Raw genomic sequence first — 22420 nt, forward strand, 5'->3', positions numbered from 1 at the left:
AGCAATGGGTGGCCTTGTTTGAAGTCGGGGCATTGCCGAAAAGCAATATGCGTTGGCCGTCATCGGCCAAATTAGATGGGGCCGACACCAGTGGCGTAGCGAGACTTATTGTCAACCAGGGCGGACACTAAATTTGCCACCTAGTACAGGTAAGAGCGGGGGCGGGGTCGTGGGGAATGGTGGTAGTCATCAGACACGACTTGCTCACCTCTGTGCCCCCAAAAACAGTGCCGCCGCCTCCCCCTACATCCCTAGCTACACCACAGGCCATCAATAGTGGATTTTGGCACTGGAGAGGGAACTAGTACCATGGTCGGTCCGGAAACCCGGAGGTCCGAAATGATGCCCAAGCCAGACTTGCTGGCAGAATCCCAGTTGGAAAGTCTCTCGGCTCTTTGGGTCCCAAAGGAGCACCAGAGGGAGTGGTAAACATGTAAAAAAACAGATTATGGCTTCCTGAAATGCCTTGATTTGCTGCAACATAGTACTTGGCCCTGGGAATTTAGATTGCCACAGAACAACTATTGTAATGGGCTCTGAAGGGGAACAGCTTTGGGAGCAAGACCCAGAAGTACAAAGAGGCCCTTGCACCTTCTCAGGAGACAGAGTGGTGGGATGGTCCCGTTTTGACTTTTGGTGCTTTTTCTTCCACGTACTCGAAGATTTGGACCGCAACACCTATCTGTCGCAATAATGACCTTGGGAGCAGGACCAGGAATTCCCTTTGTACCTCAACCAATCACAACATTAAGTCCTACGGTACTTCGCTATGAACAGCTTTGATCCCAACCCTTGTTGGCCTAGCAGTGCATCAAGGCACAGTCACTGCAGGCCTGAGAGTCATGGTTTAACCCCAGCCACCCCAGGCATACCATATGTGGGTCAGTCACATAGGACGTGGACAGGCACAGGATCTGGATCGGTTTCTTGAAGCCGCCTGTCTGCCCACGATTCCGGACGCCCATCAGGAATCACTGGAGGGCCCCTTCTCGCTGGAGGAGATAGGAGAGGCCGTGGCTTCGCTGGCTTCTGGCAAGGCGCCTGGACCAGATGTTCTCCCGGCAGAGTATTATAAAGCTTACCGGGAATCCCTGGTGCCTCGGCTGCACGCGCTATATCTCACAGCCCTTTAAGAGGCTACCCTACCTGCCTCCATGAGGGAGACATACCTGATTTCTTTACTCAAGCCTGGACGAGACCCTACCAACCTGGGATCCTATCGCCCCCTTGCCCTCCTCAACACTGACTACAAAATTCTGGCCAAGGTCCTAGCGGAGCGGCTGGCCCCAACTGTACCTGTGCTGGTGCACAGGGACCAGAATGGGTTTGTACCCAAGCGCAGCACCGCTCTTAACCTGCGACGGTTCTTCTGTGTTGCCGCAGATGGAGCACAGCGTTGGCCGAGGGCAGGCTGTTTAGTGTTAGACCTCGAAAAGGCCTTCGACTGCCTCGAATGGGGGTATTTGGTGGCGGCGCTGTCACACTATGGATTAGGCCTTGGGTTCCTCCAAATGGTGGCGCTTCTCTATAAGAACCCTGTGGTTCGGGTGAGAACCGGCCCGTACATTTCTGCGGCCATCCCGGTTGGTCGCGGTACCAGGCAGGGATGCCCTCTTTCGCCCCTCCTTTTTTCGCTTGCCATAGAACCTTTAGCAGCTACCCTACGGAGGGTATTGACAGACGGCATCCCCATGGGCGACGCGACTCACCAAGTCTCCTTGTACGCGGATGACCTCCTGGTCTTCATTAAAGATGTGGCGCACATCTCCGGGGACCTGGAACGAGTCCTGACGGAATTTGCTGCACTCTCTGGTCTACGGGTAAATGCGGCCAAGTCGTGCCTTTACCCGTTCTGAGCTGCTACTCTGGATCCCCAATACCGCCTGGGAGGCGTGCCTGTTAAATGGCAACCGGACACATTCCGCTACTTGGGCATTCAAGTGTATAGGCAGCCGGCTGACCTGGTTGAGGGTAACCTGGGCAGGGCAGTAACGGCGGTTAGAGCCCAGATGCGCTTTTGGGGTACCCTCCCCCTATCGGTCACGGGACGCATCGCCTTAGTTAAAATGGTGGTTCTGCCCAGGCTCCTCTACTATTTTGCTAACCTACCAGTCTACATTCCGGCATCCTTTTTTGCAGCCTTGGAGCGCTCACTCCAGGACTTTATGTGGGGTGCTGCGCGCCACATGGTGGCACTATCCAAGTTATATCTTCCTACGGGTCAAGGGGGCCTCGCGATGCCATGCTTTGCGTATTATTACCTGGCAGCACAACTACAATGGGTGGCCAGGTGGTTGGCAGATAGAGAACGGGACGACACGGCATCCACGGAGCCACCTATCCCTCTGACGGCTGTCATGGCATTGTTCCACCCGACTGCCAGGGTGGTTAAGCCGGGGCCCCTCCTGGTAGGAGTGGCCTATAAATGTTACCGACGCGCTCTTTACTTGACCCGGAAGAGTGTCCCTTACGCTCCTGCCATACCGATTGAGGGTTCCCCTAGTGGGCGGGGGATACAGCGCTCGGCTGAGCTTGCAGAATGGCATGCGGTGGATATTCACACATTAGGGGATCTCTACCGCGATGGTGCTCTTATCCCATTTGCCCTATTGGCGGAGGAGACGGGGTTACCAGCCGGCCAATTCCTCTGTCACCGTTCGCTAATATCGACACTGGCGAGCCGATGGGGAGCTCTTCAAGAGGAGCCGGAGCATTACCTCACGGTGCAATATCTACATGTCATGGGACGTGGGCACCACATGATACGTTGGTTCGCAGCTTCCCTGCGCACGCAGGCAGCGACCGATTTGTCTCCGTTGCGACGTAAATGGGAAGCGGACTTGGATCGCCCACTGGCTGACAAGGAATGGAGTAATGCGCTACGGGGGCCGACACGTATTCCCAGGAACATGCGGTTTCGCCAAATTCAATACTTTATACTACATAGAGCGTATCTCACTCCCGACGCTATAAACCCATATTTCCATCGCACAGATGCAAGCTGCCCGCACTGCAGGGCTCAGAATGCTGGACTGGTTCACATGCTGTGGAGCTGCCCGGCGCTGGACTCATATTGGCGGATGGTGCACGGTGTATTAAGTAAATGCGCGGGCCACCAGGTGCCGTTGGAATGGCCGGCATGCTGGCATGCACTTGTTTCGTAGAACCCCCTCCACGAAAGTCGCCTCTCGTTTTTTCGACTTGGGTTTGGTGGTGGCGAAGCGACTGCTCACCAAACGCTGGAAGGCGGCAGAGCCCCCCCCCCGAGCGCGGGCGTGGCGAAGTTCGCTGCTGGTGTGGGCAGGGGCAGAGGGCACGGCCCTCTTACGGGAGGAGACACTGGGCATAAGGCGAACACCAATAGCGAGCCAGTGGAGCACACATTTGCAGACCTTGATGCAGCTAGATGGGGATGCCCTGGGACTCTGTGGGGCGCACGCTGGGGAGGCAATTACCGTGGGAGAGGAGGGCGGAGGTTCGGCTGGGGGTCAGGCTTGGGTGATGTTGCAAGGGCCTTAACTGACACAGGTGATGTGCGGGGGAATGGAGAGTTGCCATCAATGGGGTGGGCTGTACTGGGAGGCGGGGAGCCGCTGGGGAGGGTCAGATCAGGGGACATGGCGATTTTATAGTACGGACCGAGCCTGCTGCTGTGGTTATGCTAGTGCATTTGTTGGTCTGCTTCTTCCCCTTTTTTTTCTTATTGTTTAAATGAACTGTTTAGAAGACTATACGAAGGAAAAACGGGTGTAATATGAGTGGCTCCCCTGGGACACATCCCCTGGTGACGTGAGACTAGGAGGGGTGGTGAGACAATGGGACTGGTTCGGAGATTCATAACACTTGTCTTTCATAGCAAACGGGTGCGACACTGGATCCTGTTGGTCACCATGTACACGATTAGAGAGGTGTCATTGGGCCTGTTGACTCATTGTCGGTCAGTTCACTCGAATGTACTGCGTGCTATGTTTATATTAACAAAATGCCAATAAACAGATTTCATAGTAATGTGGGTCAGTCACAAGATTTGAACCTTCGAGACATGAGTGGTGATATTTTCCCTTGCACACTACATTTTTAGAAACGTACAGTTTCTAAAGATATGAGGGGTTGCTCCAGATCCGCATGTGTTGGTAAAAAACAGAAAGGAATGGATGGCAGCACGCATGTGTGGTGCCTACATAGGGCCTCACTCATCACTTCCGGTGTGGAGTTACATCTGTGCGGTGCAGTACGGTACTGCATAAGATTTTCCGGATCCACTCTGACGCCTGGGGGAATATTAATACAAGGGTGAAAATATGCAGTTAGAAGTCTCTATCACAAACATAGGCTTGGAATTCCTTGTCCGAGACTGGGTGATTGAGGAGCAGGACCTTAACTCAGGAAGCAAATAACATGGTCTCACATGGCAAGAACACAATGGATTAATCTTCGATTTTTTTAACCTGCCGTCTAGAGCCTTATAAATCTCAGGACCTCAACGTGGTCAGGGATGTAAATACTACTTTATAACAACTAGTCCTGTGCCTAGCCACGTTTTAAAGGAAAGATAGTGACAATCTCCAGAATAAACCAGGAGGGATGGCATCGGAGCAGGAATTGGAGCCAAAGTCCATATTGCCTCTATCATGAACATCTTCCCTGAATTAGGAGTGCCGATGTTAACACCCACTTTTCATCATGTTCAGTAGACCTGGTAGTGTGACAGGTTTTCGGATGGTTAACTCTAACAAGCATTGGCAAAGCCAATAGGTCTCGCCTTTGGGATCTTATAAGTGTTTAGCCAGATCTGTTGGCTTTGCTAATGTGTTTAAGCTATATTGTGGAGTATTGTGGCTTGTGTTCAGCATGTTGCAAAGTTTTAATAAAAAAAGCTGGAGGTGAGTGGCCCTGCAAAAAAAGTAATGTGAGAAGGATGCTAATGCAGGAGAATGTGTATTATGTGGATTTTCACATAGGATGATGTTCATTTAGGATAAATTGTCTTATGGGTGTTGAAGGCATAGAAGGACTGTTTGATGGTGGTGTGCTTCTTAAGGGGGTCGATTCTATATGGAGCTTAGTTTTATAGGGCACGATGTTCTAACTGCAGTGTGCTTTTCAGTGAATGTTGGTGGAAGAGTTTTAAAAGGGGAATCTTTACCATACGAAAAATAGTTCGACGGTGGGGGGTTGGGGGAGATTGTTAATGTGAAGGTAAATTTGATGAGAGAAGCAGCAAAACATGAAATGTGAACTTTATTGGCTGCAATATCGGAAAACTTACCCTAAAAATGTAAGTTTGCATTCACAGTGAAGGGTGAATTAGGAGGGTTATTGGGCGCTGTACTGATGTCAATTTAGGATGGAGTGGCTTTGTCGCTTGTTTACTAGCTTGGCCGCCAAAAAAGGAGGAGGCGGGAAGGAGCCGGGGGAGGAAAGGAAGGGGTAGGGGAGGAGGAGGCGGGGAGGTGTTCTCCAGCTTTAACAAGTCTGCGAAACTGAAAGCAACATTTGTAACATGACCCACGCAGATGGCACCCTGCGAGTCTGCAGCGGTACAATAAAAAGAAATGTCGCCCCCTGGTAAAGATCGTTATTATTGGTAGGAGCTGTAATGTGGCTTTCATAAAGTTGTACATATGGATGCTGTTTAAACAGCAAGCTGGCAAGTTTCTTACTGAGATGAGAATGTTGTTCGAAAGTTTCCATTCCATTTGCGCTGTAACAGTTTCAAATGACTCTTCCCAACACTGCTTATTTTTTCAGACCCACTCTTTAAACATCCATGCTGACATTTAGACAAAGTCCCTCGGCCAGTTGTGATAAAATAGGTGATATCAGTACCTTGTATTCTTTGGCAACACTTAGAAGCAACCGCGTTAATTTAAAATATGAAACCGGGCGCAGTGGTGGGCTGTAGTAACACAAAGAGAACAAGCAGGAAGTGGGATAAGGGAGGGGGTAGGGGAGAGAGGCACGCAAGCTGGCAAATGGTGAGCACTTTCGCGGCCGCTTTGATGTTCTCAGTGGCCGCGCGGCTCACTGTGAACATCAAAGCGGCCCCAAAATGATCACACAGGCTGCCAAATGGTGCGCGCGCCCGGCGCACATGCACTGTATTTGGAGGCCTGAAAGCACTAGTTTGCACTTCCAAATCCCCCGTTTACTAAAGCTCTCGCCAGAGCAGCGCTAAAGCGCTGGCTCAGGCGAGACCTAAAAAGTAACTCTTTTGGAGCAACAGGAGTTCATTGCAGAGAAAAGGTTTTATTTATTTGCTCTACCAGAACATGCAGAAAATATATAATTGATTGCATTACTACATCTGCTACCTATTCGACACATCACGACCAAGATGCTAGGGGCCTAACAACGAACCCACCTGCAAGGAGAAACAATATAAAAATAAGCATGCACCTAAGCAGAAGAATAAGATTCAATTAGCTCCTGCACCTTTTACGTGCCTGTATCAGTTCTGATGTTTACAATTCCATCCAAGAGTAGCTAATCCAATCAAGTTGATTTTTCTTTTTTTCATTCTGGTACGTGCTGTCCAGTTTATCCCATCACATTTTAAGGACAATAAGTAAGAGAAATAAATAGAAAAAACTGGACTGGATCACCTAATCACACGTGGAACAGAGAAATTTGAGAGCTGTGCTGTACACGCGTATCATTGATTAATATCTATGCCGCACACTGGAGAGCAAACGTAGGGTCCAGAGCAAACCAGTGCCCCATGACCACTTGCCTCATCATTGGTATCCTGATATGCATGTGTGTGAAGGAAGCACACACAGCACTGGGTGATGCTCACTTGAGGAACTCTAAAATGCGACATACATTTTCATTAAGATTTTTCTAGCCCTCTCTGCAGCTATAGGCAATTGCCAAGCAGAAGAGAAGGAGAGACAACAGCATGGCAGAGGAGCCTACAGCTGGCAGTGTAAAATCGAATCTGCATTTTTCTAATTATTAATGATAAAGTACTTCTGGGATAATTTGAGGAAATAATGGGGTATGGTGTTCCCAGCCTCACGAGAATCAAAAAGCGGACTCACCATTATACATAATGCTCTCCCCATCAATACTTTAGAAATACCGATCTCTGAATGGTCGACAGACCTGGTATTTCCGCAGCACTTTATTTATAAAATATTTTATGCGTGTGCATTATGGAAAAGCCCTAAAAGCGGTTAAATGTCTGCCAAGCAAATTGCTACTCCTACGACTGTTAGCTTTACTTGTATCTCTGTAGAGACAGACGTCTAAATGCATACTCCAATGAACTTAGTACCCAATCATCATGAGAGTCTAATAAAAGTGAAGGAGGAATAGGCAGGAAAAACTGTTGAATGACAAGTGATTGGTAAATCAGAGAAGAACCACATGATCTTCTCTAATTAATCCTACCCAACAACCCCACCCAAAGTAACACAAAGTTCATAAGAGTTCATAACAAAAGTGCCAATGCCACATCATCTAAATTACAGCCAGCAATAGGCAAGCCCATGGCATTACAAATGTTAGAAAGGGAAGTGCCTGGTTCTGTTAGGTGGCTTCTGAGATCTCTGCAGAACTGAAGGAGCAGCTTGGCATATCCTAATAGATGTTAATCAGATCTTCCTTGTGCATCTCCAGTCTCAATATAAATAAGCCATCTGCTTGTCCTTCTCTGTACATCTGTAGACTGGCAGTGTAACTCTATGCACACTTCTTTTACTTCTTTCAATTTAAGACCTTGAAGAATATTTTCACCAATAACAACATTGAAATACATGCAGTAAAAGTAAAACCTTTCGACCTTTGCAGCAGGAGCAAGGCAGGTGCAAGTGCGTTTGCTGAACTTTTGAAATACCTCTTACCGCCTCTCTTGAGTGACTGAGGTAACTGGAAGTGATCAGTGGTCACCGCATTGTGCATTTACATCAGTCATCTGCACTGGGGAGCGAACTCCCCAGTGATTATGCCTCCATAATACGGTAGAAAATACACACACCATCAAAATGGGGAACCTTGGCAAGTTGCTCACCTGCAATCCAATCCACGGCGATGCCCTCCACACGTCCAATGCCATTGGTCACGACATCTTCACGCCAGGTCTGGTCACGTTTGGCTCTGCTGATGGTGCTGAGACCCATATCTACCCAATAGATGGTGTCATTGGCTGAAGTAGGCAAGAAAAGACATGGTGGGGGATCAATTTCATTACAAGTTATTTAGATAGACTTGGTAGCACGGGGAGCAGAGAGAGGGAAATAGTCAAATCAGTTTCCCCAGGTGAGTGTAGCCCTGAGGTAGCCACACCCCAGGGTGGGCTAGTGAGGTCTGTACACCAGAAGAGGGGTCTCACCATCTTTGGAGTGGGCAGAATGGTGCATCCTGGGATAGCCAGAAGTCACACTCCACAATAAATGAATTCAGTGCAGGTGAAAGATGCTAGTTTCAGAACCATTATAGAATGGAGTACCTCAGAGTTCTGCAAGCTTTTCACACTCTCCAGTAAGTAAGTGAGTAGTTATTTCCATGAAGTACATAATCTCTTTCTAAAACTTGAGTGAAATTAAGGCATGGACTTTGTTGTAAGAGGGGGTGAAATAAGGGCAATTGGGCTTTAAGTTCTTCACAGCAGGGTAAACATCTTCACACACTGCCAACCAATCAATGTCCAGTAAATCTATGATACAGGGTAATAATATCAATCGGACTCCATGCATATTTACTTCATGTGCATCCCTGAGGAGACCGTGACCAAGATTGATAAAGATACAATTAAAGATAGACTATGAACTAGCTGCAGAAGTTAACACGTTTTAATTGCTACCAATTTGCGTCAGATTATACCCAACGACCTATAAATACAGGGGCTACAACACTGCCAAGGAGCTATCAACACCACTTTATCTTATATTTCTTAATACCCTGTTACTAAACCATTCCCTTGCAACCAAGCTAAGACGTGGACATGGACAATATCTGTATTGAAATGGCATTTAACTTGGACTTTGCTGGGGTCAAGTCCATTATACTTAGAAAAGCACACTCCTTTAAGTGCCAAGGTTCACACAAGAATGCAAAATAAGTGTGGCTCTTGTAACTATTAGTTTTTTTTTTTTTTAACTAAGGGCATGTAACAAGTTGAAGCTGTAAGCCTACTGAGGTACAGTATAATCCACTCATCTTCCCATTATTATACACTCTGGTGATTTTAAATCCATTACACACTGTTCCAACAAACATAAGCAATCAATGAAACAGATAAACATACAAACACAATTGAAGTGGTTTAAGAGACAGAAGAGAAGCAAGGACAGTGACAAAAGGAGAGATTTATATCAATACAAGTCTAGGTACAAATCCGTGATTCCTGTACAAAATAATTCTATTTTTTTTTTTTTTTAAACTTCATACAGAGAAAAGGGAAGGAGCTCACCTGCGTGGAAATCTATCCCAACGGCCAAGGAAGTTCCAGAAACCGGAACCAGAGCATCAGACTTGTCGTTGGGGTCGAGCGGGATGCCACGGATTCCCTCATGGACAGAGTAGAGCAGGAAGGAGCCCACACCTGAGAAAACAGCATGTCGGAAGGGTTAGGGGATTGGGCAAAAGGCTGAAGGCAGACACTATTTGTGGAACTCCAAAGAGATGGTGCTACGAGACAGGTGATGATGGGTATAGGCACAGGAAATAGTACACTGGAGTTGGGTCATTTTGCTCCTGTGACTTGTGATAAACACCGTACTAACTCAACTGGCTCTAGAGGTTTGCTTCTCTCTTAGGACTTTTACTTTAATGTTCATTTATTCAGTGATCATATGGCATTGACAAGAGGAAAATTAGAAGATTACCAGAACACAATGAAGAAGAGGAAATATTCAATAAAATATGAACTTGCATTGCAGATTATATTGCTCATGTTCAGGTAAGAATTATAGTTCATGGTGCTAAAGACAATGCATGTAATAATGTTTTCAAAGTAAACAAACACCAAATGTCATATTACAGAAGAGCCCCTGGATGCACCAGCTAATTGCATCCAGAGTAAAACTGAACTACAAAAGGGGCAGAAGGCAACTATGGCCTAATTTAATACTGACTGCACAGGTGCACATTTTCTGATGATCGGATGTCAAAGGGAATGGACACAGCCACATGAGGTAATGCCTTTGTGCTTGCTGTAGGAAAGTGGCCTTTTCGTCTGGTCACCCCCACGTTTTGCCCTAGTACTGATGCTTTTGACTGAAAGTGCATTGGGTCCCTGCTAACCAGGCCCCCAGTGCCAATGCTCTTTCCCTTAAAACAAGTTAAATGTCTAATTGTAACCCAATTTGCAAGGACTTTAGTACCCCTGCAAGTTCCTAGTAAATGTTATCCCTGGTACCCAAGGCATGGGTACTAAATAAGGCCCCTATGGGCTGCAGCATGTATTATGCCACCCAAGGGGACACACAGAAAACCTGTATGCAAACGGCCATTGCAAAATACGTGAAATGGTGCAAACCATGTTGAAAACACCGACATGGCACACTCCCTGTGTTCCATGCCAAGGTACACTGCATATACTATATGTAAGTCAGCTCATAGCACGCCCTAGAGCCCTAATACAGGGTGCATTATATTATATGTGAGAGCACATCTGCATGAACAAACAGGCCCCTGTGATATCTAGTTCCATTACTAGATATTACAAGTGATCAGGCAGCCATCTTAAGGACATGTACTGGGCACTGGTCATTACGAGTTACCCAGCTACATGATGGCTGCATTCAAACCAATGGTGTCTGGAATTAAACACCTTGTCTTAATTAACGTAACTAGATTTATTATGAAATGCACCTTAGAGGTGCCCCCAGAAAGCCTACTAGTCCTCAAGTGTGCTGACTGACTGGGATCATTTAGCCTGCCACCGTAGATGAGTTTGTGACCCCTGTAGGTGAGAGCCCGTGCTCTGAGGCCAGAAACAATGCCTTCTCTGGCGGAAAAAGATCTCACCTCCTCCAGTAGGATAGCTTGTGAACTAGCATGTCAAGGCTGGAAGGTTCAAATCCTCTGCCGCGTTTGACATGCAACAACTACTTCCCCCCAGACCTGAGGAATGCCACCCTCTGCCCTGGGACCCATTTGGCACCAGAGCGGGCTGGAAAATGAGCTAGTCAGAAGGCGTGTTGCACTATCAGGCTGGGCATACCCCCAAGGTGGGCCACTTTAAGGGGATAGTCGAAAAAGGGTTTCACCATCTTGGATCTGTGGTAACTAGGAACTCTGGGTCAGAATTATGCCCCACGCCACAGAAAAAAGGTCATATAGGGTGTGTAGTCACCCCAGGGGTAGGTAGCCCATTGGATATTTTCCTACACACCCCTAAATTCAGTATTTAAGGTACCCCCTGACACAAGGGACTCGTCTACTGGGAACTGAAGGCAGGAGAAAGAAGAGCTGAAGCCGTGAGAACAGAGGTCCAGCACCGACATTGTCACCAAACTCTGCATTGCTGCTTGCACAACGATAGTACCAAAGACTGACTTGTAGAAGCTGAACAGCCTCCCCAAACCCTTGAAGGACTGTTCTCCCCTTCAACAACCAAGCAGCATCACCTTTGAGGTGGAGGAGCCAGTCCCCTGCATCTGTGAGCACTGACTGCATCGACCCAGTACTTTGTCTTGCTGGCCATCGGGCCCAACGAGGGAGCAACTCATCAGGAAGAGGTCGTCGTGAGTTCAGGATGTCAGCCCTGTCACTTTCGCCATGCCCTGCGGTGTTGACCCCTCCAGGAGCCTCTCAGCACCAATACCCTGGGTACTGGAGCCTTTCCATCTATCATGGCTTGTTGTGCGTCTATTCCGGACAACGCCGACACCGACCTGCTGCTGAGGGACTTTAGGATTCACAAGGCCTTCATCTAACGTGGACCCGCTCCCATGTTTTTTCTTCCTCTTTTGGTCGCCAAAGCCAAGTGAGAGCCTTTAACAACAGCGAGATACCGGACAAAACACCTCTGCACCCGACCCCACAGCCCGGGTTCACATAAACCAACTGTGTCCCTGTGCTCCAGAGGCCCTCAAGAGCTGAGGCCCCTTTGGGTTCTGTAAGACTTGTTCCCAAGTCCCCATTTGCAGCCTTTCTTTTCCAGGTACTTCTTCCATACTTTAACGCGTAATGCTTGAGGCTACCAACGCGACCAGCACCTCTGCACACAGACAGAACAGGGCAAGTAATATCAAACTGCGGGTGGTTTCTTGGACACTAAGCAACTGAAGTCCTAGAAGGCACCCTCCAACGTTTGCAAGTATATCTATGTAGTCTATGTTTCTCCCATAGGAGAACATTACTGTGTTCGAGGCTTATACCACAAAACAGTTATTCTACTGTATTTTCTACTTCAACAAAATCTATAACTCTCAAAGTACTTACCTGATTCCAATGATGTTGGTGTCTAAAAATATGTAAAACTCTGTTATTTTTACAAATTGATCTCGGATTTCTTTTTGAGTGTGTGTCTCATTATTGACTCTATGTGTGCAACAAATGCTTAACACGACCCTCTGATAAGCCTAAACTGCTCAACCACGTGGCCACAAATAGAGGACTTGGGTTACTAATTTGCTGGGAGTAAGGGACTAAGGGGGAGTGGAGCAGAATCTTCAAAACTCAGCCATATTGCTGTGAAAGGAGCTAAGCAATTTGAAATTGAAGGTCAGTGTTACTGCAGCTATGTTCCCAGTGCATGCACAAGTTCACATCTACACTGATGACAGTATATATTTTTTGTACTATGGCACCGATTGGATCCAGGCACCATTTTCCACAACTTAATGCCAGGAGACCAAAAGAAATAAAATTCGTATGAGACAACATGCCTCACACGCAAAGATCAGTTTGACCGCAGTCTATTTAGTTCTGTGCCAGCTTGTGAGTTATGAACCACAGAAAGGACCGTCCCTAGTTGTGTCTAAGAGATGCCCAATTTAGTGGGGGCAAATCACAAAAATTGACGGACTGGCATCACACACCACCAAGTGTCATGCTTCATCATCTGCCAGTCCTCGCCCTCTAAAAACCGCGTTTGATAGAGGGCGGGCATACACCTGAAGACAGGGATGCACTTCTAAACTAAGTGGGGGCCCAAACAAAAAAAGGAGTGAGTGAATTTAAAAACCATCATAGTATACCTGAACAATTTTTATTCTATGGGGTTACTATGTGGGATTAAAATATATAAGTGCGGTGAGTGGGGACCTTATCATCCCGTCGCCGCTGTGAATCAGTGATTGTTAATAGGGGGTCAACATGTTTCTGCCTGTATTGTCCACTTGGGTACGTGGCATTCGTCAGGACCTTAAATATTGGGCTCCAATCTTACCACTGGGGGCGTAGGCCTATAGCCAGCTGCCACCTGTTTAGAGAAACCTGTAAGAGAGAGGGGATGAGACAAACATATAATACTCAAAATGGTTGTCATTCGGTAGACCTTGATGTGTCACAGTCACCCTCCATACTTACTGCTCTCTCCTAAAGTGAAAAAGGTGAAACTTTATATGAGTGTCAGGCATCTGTGTTCACTCTGACATTCATGTGAAACAAATATAGAAGTCTTACCCTATTGGAAAAACCTATTTGCCCCATGGGAGGGGTAGGGGGGAAATCCTTGTGGCCACATTCTGGTGGGAGACGATAAAGGATGAAGACAAAAGGGTTAAAAACCAGACTGGTTGGGAAGGTATATCAAAGATACTGAATTAGTTAGCAGAAAAAACCGTCAGGGCGTGCTTGGTCTACTATAGTTTCAACCTGTTGGAAGAAGAAATCAGAACAACGACTTACAGTTCAAGGGGTGCTCCCCGCTAGAAAACCTAGTGCTGCATGCGTCCAGCCTCCTCCCCGGTGACATTAAGTGTAGTGCGCAGCAAGCTTTTATACTGTTGGGTGGGATCGTGGCATACGATATGGGTTTCAGGTGAGCGTGGCGCACAGTGATGATGCTGCATTTCCTGTGTCCTGAGCGAAGCATGCAGAAAGGACTGCACGTTGCCTGTTTGTTGCCTGACCCGCGTGGGGGTGTGTCAGCACATGGCGCTGCTCTATGACACGCCGCTTCCTGTGTCCCGTCATTACCTCAGATGATTGCCTGGGGTGGGGCGGAACCAGCTGTGGTCCAATCAAAGCGCCTGCCATAGTTTCTGGAGGACTGGCAGATGATGAAGCATGACACCTGGTGGTGTGTGATGCCAGTCCGTCAATTTTTGTGATTTGCCCCCACTAAATTGGGCATCTCTTAGACACAACTAGGGACGGTCCTTTCTGTGGTTCATAGCTTTGGTTGGAGGCTGACCGTTCTCTAGTGCCCTAACGCCTCTAGTTCCCTCCCCGGGCCAGACCCTGGGTGTAACTGTGGTTCCAGCTTGTGAGTTGCCTAGTCTGCCACTGTCCTGGCAGAAAAAGATGCAGAGTCCAAGCGGGAATATTTAAATCGAAAATTCTGGCAGGAGGAGAATAATGAGTTTATGATACTATAAACCAGAGTTCAAGTGATAATCTAAACCCCAACACCCACACCTCTCTGTAAGATTAGATTTCTGATTAATTCCTCTCCCTTCACCATATTTACCTACAGAGACTCAATTGTATCTGCCTCTGGAATTTCAGTCAGCTTGCCCTCAGTTTCCAGTCCATCCCCAGTCTGCTTTTGAGACTTAAATCTGGCTTTTTTATTTGCTATGTTATCGAAGCCTCATGGATGCCACTTTAAAGGTCTTAAGCTTTAATTCCTAGTTCCAGATCCTTCAAGTGCGCTTCTTGCCCTGCCTCCTACCTAATCCTAATCTCACCAGTCTTGTAAAATGCTACTGATGTTTGTCTATTTTAAATCCAGAGCTCTTCAAGTTGTCTTCTGAGGTGGATTAATTAAAGGAGAAGTTTTGAAGAAAAAAGTTCAATTGGCTATTATTCAACTGCCTGAATTTTGAAGAACCGTCCAAAATGTACAATAGCCTTCAAAAAACTGTACATGGATGTCAGTACAAAAACTGATCTCTCTAACTGGGGCATGTGGTCAGACACGCAAAATGTCCCGCATTGCTCTTCAGCAGTCCTGTGCAATTTTTGAATTTGCCGGCACAACAATTAAACAACATTTACTAGCAAATAAATAAGAAAATGCCTCTTTTTGTATGGCTGCCTACAAGTTTTTCAACTGATGCTGCTGGTTTTTCAACTCAGGAGAGTACACGAAGGCCTTATAACCAGACCCTGAAGTGCATGTTGAATTGGCATATGAAAACGGCTAATTTACCTGTAAGTCCCTAGTAAATGATACCCTGATACCCAGAGTATGCAAGTTTGAGGAGTATCCCAGGGCTTATGGCACTGATTGTACTACCCTGGAAGTCTCCAAGTAATTTAAGTCCCCCAGTTTGCCACTGCAGACTGGTAGGGCAGTCGGACACTGCTAGCCCGAATTTGCCATTGAAAGCAATGGCAAAGCTACCACTTCCCCTGGACATGGGTTTAAGTAACCCCCTCTGTCAGGTTTACAGAGCCGTAATGTTGGGCTGTAAAAAACGACATAGGTAGAACATGTACTTTACCTGTCCTTACAGAAAAACATGCACAACAACCGTTTTTACAGTGGAAAGACTAGGCGGTCAATTGGCGAGCACAGGGTTACATACTGACCCCTTAGCAAGTGATTGAGCCATATTTAAATATAGTCACCAACCAGCATCACCGTTTTCTTTTAGTGAGGTTTAGATTTAATCAATTGCATCTACTTCTCGCTGAACCAATGGGATGGAAAAAGTCTGAGGACCTAAGTGTTTGTTCATGTGATAATTTTTCTACTCAGGACTCAATGCACTTAATCTTATTTTGTGAGCATTTTTTTGCACATTCGAAATAAGTTCATTTTACCCATTTTAAAAGGCAAAGGTTTTATACAGGCTAGACCTGATTTTACATATTTGCAAATGTTGACCGATGTTTGGGAAATTTCTAATATAGCTAGTTTTTTTACTGCAGCGGTCAGAAAAAGGAAAAAGAGAAGGCCTGTGTGAGAAAGTGCCATCTTTCTTGCATGGTATGCCCCCACTTTTTGCTTAATGTACTTTGACTGAGTGTGCCCTGGGCCCCTGCCAATCAGGTGCTCAGGGCCTATGTTCCTTCCCTAAATACTGTGCTGAAACCTATAACCCAAATTGGCAAACCCTGGCCACATGTCAGCCCCTGGTAAATGGTACCCTAGGTACCCAGGGCCTTGTGACCAGGGAAGGCATCTAAGGGCTGCAGCACTTTTTGTGCCACCCTTAGAGGCCCTGTACCCTGACACAAACACACTGCCCTTGCAGGCTGAGTGTCTGGGTATAGAACAAAACAGAGTCGACATGGCACACATCCCTGTGTGCCATGTCCACAACATACACTGCCCTGGCATACATCAGCCACCCCTCTAGCTGGGTGCCCTATGCCAGTGGTGTGGGTACAGGAGCATGAACCCTGTGCCCCTACAGTACCCATGTCCATTCCTGGGAACTGTAAGTGCAGTGCTGCCATTTAAGAGTATATGGTGCTGGGAGATAGTCAACACAAACTCAACAGCACCATGATGGCTCCACTGAAGACTGAGAAGTTTGGTAACAAACTTCTCAGCACATTAAACCCGCACGGATGCCAGTGCAGGATTTAATGTACAATGCACAACAGAGGGCATCTTAGAGATGATGTGAGAAAGTGGCTCTGTATATACTGTTCCCAAATAGGTACAGAGTGTACAGAGTCCACAGTCCCCAGAGGTTCGGCAGAGGCTAAACTTAGATATAACCTTACTCTCTAAAGTGGTAGCTTGGTCGAGCAGTAAGGCAGTATCAGAGGACAGTGTAAAGCATTTGTTGTACACAACCAGCCAGCAAATGGTCTCACACACTCAATAACTGAACTCTAAGCAAATGGTTTATATATAAAAAATATATGCCTGTTTTATTTTAGAACCAACAATAGATATTAAAATATACTTTGTCAGAATGAGATGCTTTATATAAATACTTTTGCAATATGCAATTGACTTTTGAAGAAAGTTATAAGTGGTTGCAATAGGCAACACAATTCTAAACACAATAATGCATTGAGTTCAATGGAAGAAAACAAGTTACTTACCTGTAACTACAGTTATCCAGTATTGGTATCTTTCATAGATTCACATGCCTGAATCATTCCCCGTCGCCGAGGCGGGAGTCCCCGGTAAATAATAAAGTAGTGCCAAAATGCTAGTAGCAGTAGTAGGCCCAAAGAAAAGGCCCAAAGCCTGTATCTTAGTAGCCTATCTACCTCATTATGCAAAAAGAACCAAGAATTTGGTAACAACCAATCAGACACCAGCACCCTTCTAGAACCCTCTCAGCAGAGCCAGTTCTCCTCAGATTTTCGTAGCACAAGTGGGAAGTGAACCTCCCAAATTATATAGAACTGACTCTACGGGGAGGAGGGTGGGTGCATGTGAATCTATGAAAGATACCAATACTGGATAACTGTAGTTACAGGTAAGTAACTTGTTTTCTTATCCAGTATTGGGGTATCTTTCATAGATTCACATGCCTGAATCAGAATAGCGAGCAGTATACCAAGTATACAGTCGTTTGCGGATGGCGGGAGACTAGTGCTGATACTCCCTAATTGCATCCACAGCTTGTAACAAGAGGTATAAGAAAAGATCTTAAAATTCAAAATATGCCATCTATAAAGAGAAAAGCATGTTAACATGAAAGCAAATCATCATTGTAACACATTGCATTGTTATATTAAAGATATCAACATCTTACATATTAAAATATGAAAAAAGGGTACCTGAAGGTAATTCAAAGAAACAGATGTCGTAGTACAGCTTGCCCAACTGCTGCATCATCACGATGCGTAGATTGGAGGCAGTAATGTCTGGTAAACGTGTGGACATTTTTCCATGTCGCAGCACGGCAGATATTTTCTAGAGTCACACCAGCAAACAATGCTGTAGACGCTGCTACTGTCCTCGTGGAATGGGCCTTGGGTTTCCTCAACAGAGGCCTGTGAGCCTTGTCATGGCAGAAAAGTATTGTAGATGCTATCCATCTGGCAATGGTGGATTTTGTAACCGCCTTTCCCAGAGTAGTTTGGCCATAAGCCACGAATAATTGATCAGACTTTCTGAGGTTCTTTGTTTTCAGAAGATAGAATTTAAGACATCTCTTGATATCGAGAGAATGTAAGGCTCGTTCCACTGGGGTGGATGGATTAGGAAAGAAAGTCTTTAACGTCACTGGTTCATTAAGATGAAATTGTGAAGGCACCTTAGGTATAAACGTTGGATTAGTTCGGAGGTGCACGTAGTCTTGAGTGAAGCGTAGAAAAGGTTCCTTTACAGTAAACGCCTGAATCTCACTCACTCTTCGAGCTGATGTTAAAGCCAGAAGTAAAGCAACCTTCCATGTAAGGAATTTTAGGTCAGCCTTGTGGATGGGCTCGAATGGATGCTTCATTAACTGTAATAGGACTGTGTTGAGTTCCCATTCCGGTGGCGGAAGTCTGACCGGAGGAAACTCTCGGAATAGTCCTTTCATAAACTGTTTAATTAAAGAGGATGAACAAAGAGAAGGGCCATGAGCACCCCTTCTGAATCTTGAAAGTGCAGCTAAGTGGACCTTGACTGAAGGGAAAGAAAGCCCAGATCTTGCCAGGTGTAACAAGTAAGGAAGGATCTTTTCTGCAGGGTCATCCACCGGGTGCACCTGGTTTGCTTCACACCAGCAGCAAAACCGTTTCCATTTTAGACGGTAGGTTTTTATCGTGCTCTGAGCTCGTGATTTTGTTAATATATCCCTACAGTCCTGAGGGATATCCAGGTCCTTAAACTCTAAGAAGTCAGGAGCCATGCGTGTAAATGTAGGGACTGAGGGTCCGGGTGGAGAACCTGACCCTTGTTCCTTGACAGCATTGTGGGCGTCGGGCGAAGACTGATCGGCTGGTCCTGTGATAGCAATAGGAGCTCCTGAAACCAGTATTGGCGTGGCCATCTGGGTGCAATCAAGATGAGACGACAGCCCTCCAACTTCATCTTGCGTATGACCCTCGGTATCAGGGGTATCGGGGGAAAAGCATAAGCACAAATCCCTGACCATCGCATGGACAGGGCATTCCCCCTTAAGCCCTGTTGAGGGTATCTGCTGGCATAGAAGCGGCATTTCTTGTTCTCCTTCGTGGCGAACAAATCCAGCGGTGGTGTTCCCCAAGCTCTGAATATTCTGAGCACCTGAGCTTGCTCTAGCTCCCATTCGTGGCAATCTGATTGGGATCTGCTGAGCGTGTCCGCTAATGTATTGCAGAGACCTCTGACATGTTCTGCCCTGAGGGTTATGCTGTGGAGTGTGACCCATTCCCACAACTCCTGAGCTTCCGTGGACAAAGTTGCTGATCTTGTTCCTCCTTGTTTGTTCACGTAGAACATGCTGGTAGTATTGTCGGTTCGAATTAGAACCGAAGAACCTGCAATCCTTGGAAGGAAAGCTTGCAGAGACAGAAAAATTGCTCGCAATTCCAGACTGTTGATGTGTTTGTTTTTGTACTCTGGGGACCACTTCCCCTGTATCTGTAAATCTTGGAGATGACCTCCCCATCCTTCCATGGAAGCATCGGTAGTGAGGACAAAGTCTGGAATTTTCTGAATGAAAGTAAGTCCTTCTGATAAGTTGGGAACATGGGACCACCAACGTAGAGCGCTCTTCATGCCTGAAGTGACTCTGATGATGTCGTCGAAGGTGCCCTTCACCTGCTGCCACTGAAGGTGTAACTCCTCCTGCAAGGGTCGCATGCGGAGCCGCGCCAGAGGAACGAGGTGTATTGCAGAGGAGCACATCCCTAGCAGCGACGCGAACATCCGGACAGAAACTGACTTTCTTTTGGAAATTCGGATTGCTAAGTTTTGAAGACGAACCTGCCGTTCGTGAGACAAGAATGCCTTGCAGCGGACGGTATCTAACAGCGCGCCCAAAAAAGGAAGGATCTGCCTTGGTTGTAATTGAGATTTGCTCCTGTTGATCGTAAGCCCCAGAGAATGGAACAGACGAAGAGATGTTGTCACAGCAGTCTTGACTGATCTTTCCGAAGGACCCTTTATTAGCCAGTCGTCTAAATACGGAAAGACTTGGATTCCTTGGGAGCGCAACACTGCTGCCACTGGAGCTAGGCACTTCGTAAAGATCCTTGGGGCAGATTTTAACCCAAACGGGAGCACCTTGAACTGGTAATGGGCGCCAGCCACTGTGAAGCGAAGATACTTGCGATGCTTCGGATGTATTGGGATGTGAAAGTAAGCGTCTTCCATATCTAAGGAAGCTAGAAAATCTCCCTCGTTGAGGCAACCTAGAATTTCCGCCAGAGTGACCATGCGAAATCCCTGCTTCTTGAGGAATCTGTTCAGATTGCGAAGGTCTAAGATTGGGCGCCACTCCCCTGATTTCTTCTTGATGAGAAAAAAGCGGGAATAGAAACCTGTCCCCTTTTGAAGCGCAGGAACCTTCTCGATTGCGTTCTTGAGGAGCATTGTTAAAGCTTCCTTGAATAGTAAGTGAAGACGAGGGGGAGGGGGTCCCTTGGGTGGTTTGTTGGGTGGTTTGGTGACAAACTCTAAGGTATGACCGTTGTGAACCAGGTCCAGAACCCACTGGTCCGACGTAATTTCTTGCCACCTGGTCGCAAAAGTTGAAATTTTTGCACCCACAGGGAGGGGAAAAGGAGTGAAAGGCGCCCTGCAGAAATCATTGCTTCCGTGAGGTGTCTCTTCCCTGATTCTGCGATCTTTTTCGTCCGCCTTGACGAGAGAAACCAGATGTATTGGTCTGTCTGTAGGAAGACTGATATGATTGCCGATACTGAGGCTGGTACCTATTTTGTTGGGTATGATAACTTCCTCTGGAAGAAAATCCACGGCCCCTTGCTCCTCTGAAGGTACCTCTTTTGTATTGTAAGGAGCCCAACGATCTTGCAGTATCGGTATCCGTTTTAATTGCTTGGAGCGCATCATCTATGTGCTTTCCAAACAATGATTCGCCATCATAGGCCATGTCCAATATTTTTGTCTGGACCTCTGGTCTGAACGTGGTAGCTTTCAGCCAACCCTGGCGCCTAAGAACCGCAGCCCCAGCCAACTGGCGAAAGTTAGTATTCGCAATATCCAGTGCGCAGTCGATAGTCTCTGAGGCTGCACGCTCACCCTCCAACAAAATCTTTCGAGCGTCTTGCCTGTTATCCTCTGGGATGAGGTCGATAAAGCTTGCCATTTCTGACCACATCTGGCGGTCATAACGCCCAATTATCGCTAGGGAATTGGCTGCCCTGATGGAAGCAGCTGCCATAGTTGAAAATTTTTTCCCAATTAGATCCAGTCGGCGTCCTTCCCTATCCGGTGGTGTAGTGACCGGTGCTGCCGGATTCTTAGACTTTTGTTGGGCTGCCTGAGATATAACCGAGTCTGGACGCGGTTGACCAGTGAGACAAGAGGGACTGTCGGCTGGAGCACGGTATTTTTTGTCAATCCGTGGAAGCACCACTGGTACTGATGCCGGGTTTTTCATGATTTTAACCCCTTCTTTCCAAATATAGTCAATGATAGGGATAGCTCTCGTAACCTTCCTTGACTCCTCCTTAAAATCATGCAGAAAACAGTCAGACTGCTCAATGGTAACCGGCAAGTTGAACCTGGTCGCAGCTCGCTGCATGAGGTTATGGAACCCCCCTATATCTTCTGGAGGCGAATCAGATGGTAGAGGGGTAGGTGGCGAAGGCATAGGGATTATATATGAATCCCAAGGGTCTGCTGGGTCTGGCAACTCGCCCTCTTCGTATTCCTCCTCCGAGGTTGTATCCTGATGCGGGTCCTGTGGAGGATCAGGCAGTTGAGGCATTGGGGCTGGACCCTCAGGCAGAGGCAATGGGTCCGGCTGCGGCGCAGTCTGTGGAACCTGTGGAACATTTGGCTGCGGTGGAAAACGCTGCTTATAATCTGCAAGCATGGCCTGTAGGTCTTGTATCAACGTAGGGGGCAGATGTGACATCTCATTCCTACGAGTTTGTGTGTAGCAGGGTCTATGGTGCGGAACGATTATGTCTTCCTGATAGTAATGCCCTTGATAATCCTCATCCTCATCGTCCTCCTGACATTTAATGTGCAGTTCCGAAGGGTGGCGAGCAACCCCAAAGGGCCCTTCGTCCTCGTCATCCACATAATCATCATCTTCAACATAAGTTTCCAGGAGATGCGAGGGAGTAAGCGGTGAAATGTCCTGCCTTTGAAAAGACTTTAGTTGAAAAGTCCTGGTGGAAACTGGAGTAGAAATCATCGTCGACGAGGTCGTCGTCGACGGGGCTGTGGTAGACGGGATCGTCGACGGGATCGTCGACGGTATCATAGATGGTGCGCTCG

The 22420-nt window shown here is 47.0% G+C and overlaps 1 protein-coding gene across 2 annotated transcripts in view; it reads right to left on the reverse strand.

Annotated features, from left to right (window-relative positions):
* The window catches only part of LRP1 (LDL receptor related protein 1), a 1298976-nt gene that overhangs the window by 736292 nt on the left and 540264 nt on the right, over positions 1–22420 (reverse strand). For both annotated transcript variants that reach the window (XM_085654639.1, XM_085654638.1), the window contains exons 35-36: positions 9416–9547; positions 8015–8149 (exon numbers count right to left, since the gene is read on the reverse strand). In XM_085654639.1, the coding sequence (XP_085510765.1) occupies positions 8015–8149; positions 9416–9547 (267 nt within the window). The remainder of the gene's footprint in view (positions 1–8014; positions 8150–9415; positions 9548–22420) is intronic.

The sequence above is a fragment of the Triturus cristatus genome, chromosome 4_1 (assembly GCF_964204655.1).
Source record: "Triturus cristatus chromosome 4_1, aTriCri1.1, whole genome shotgun sequence".
NCBI lineage: Eukaryota > Metazoa > Chordata > Amphibia > Caudata > Salamandridae > Triturus > Triturus cristatus.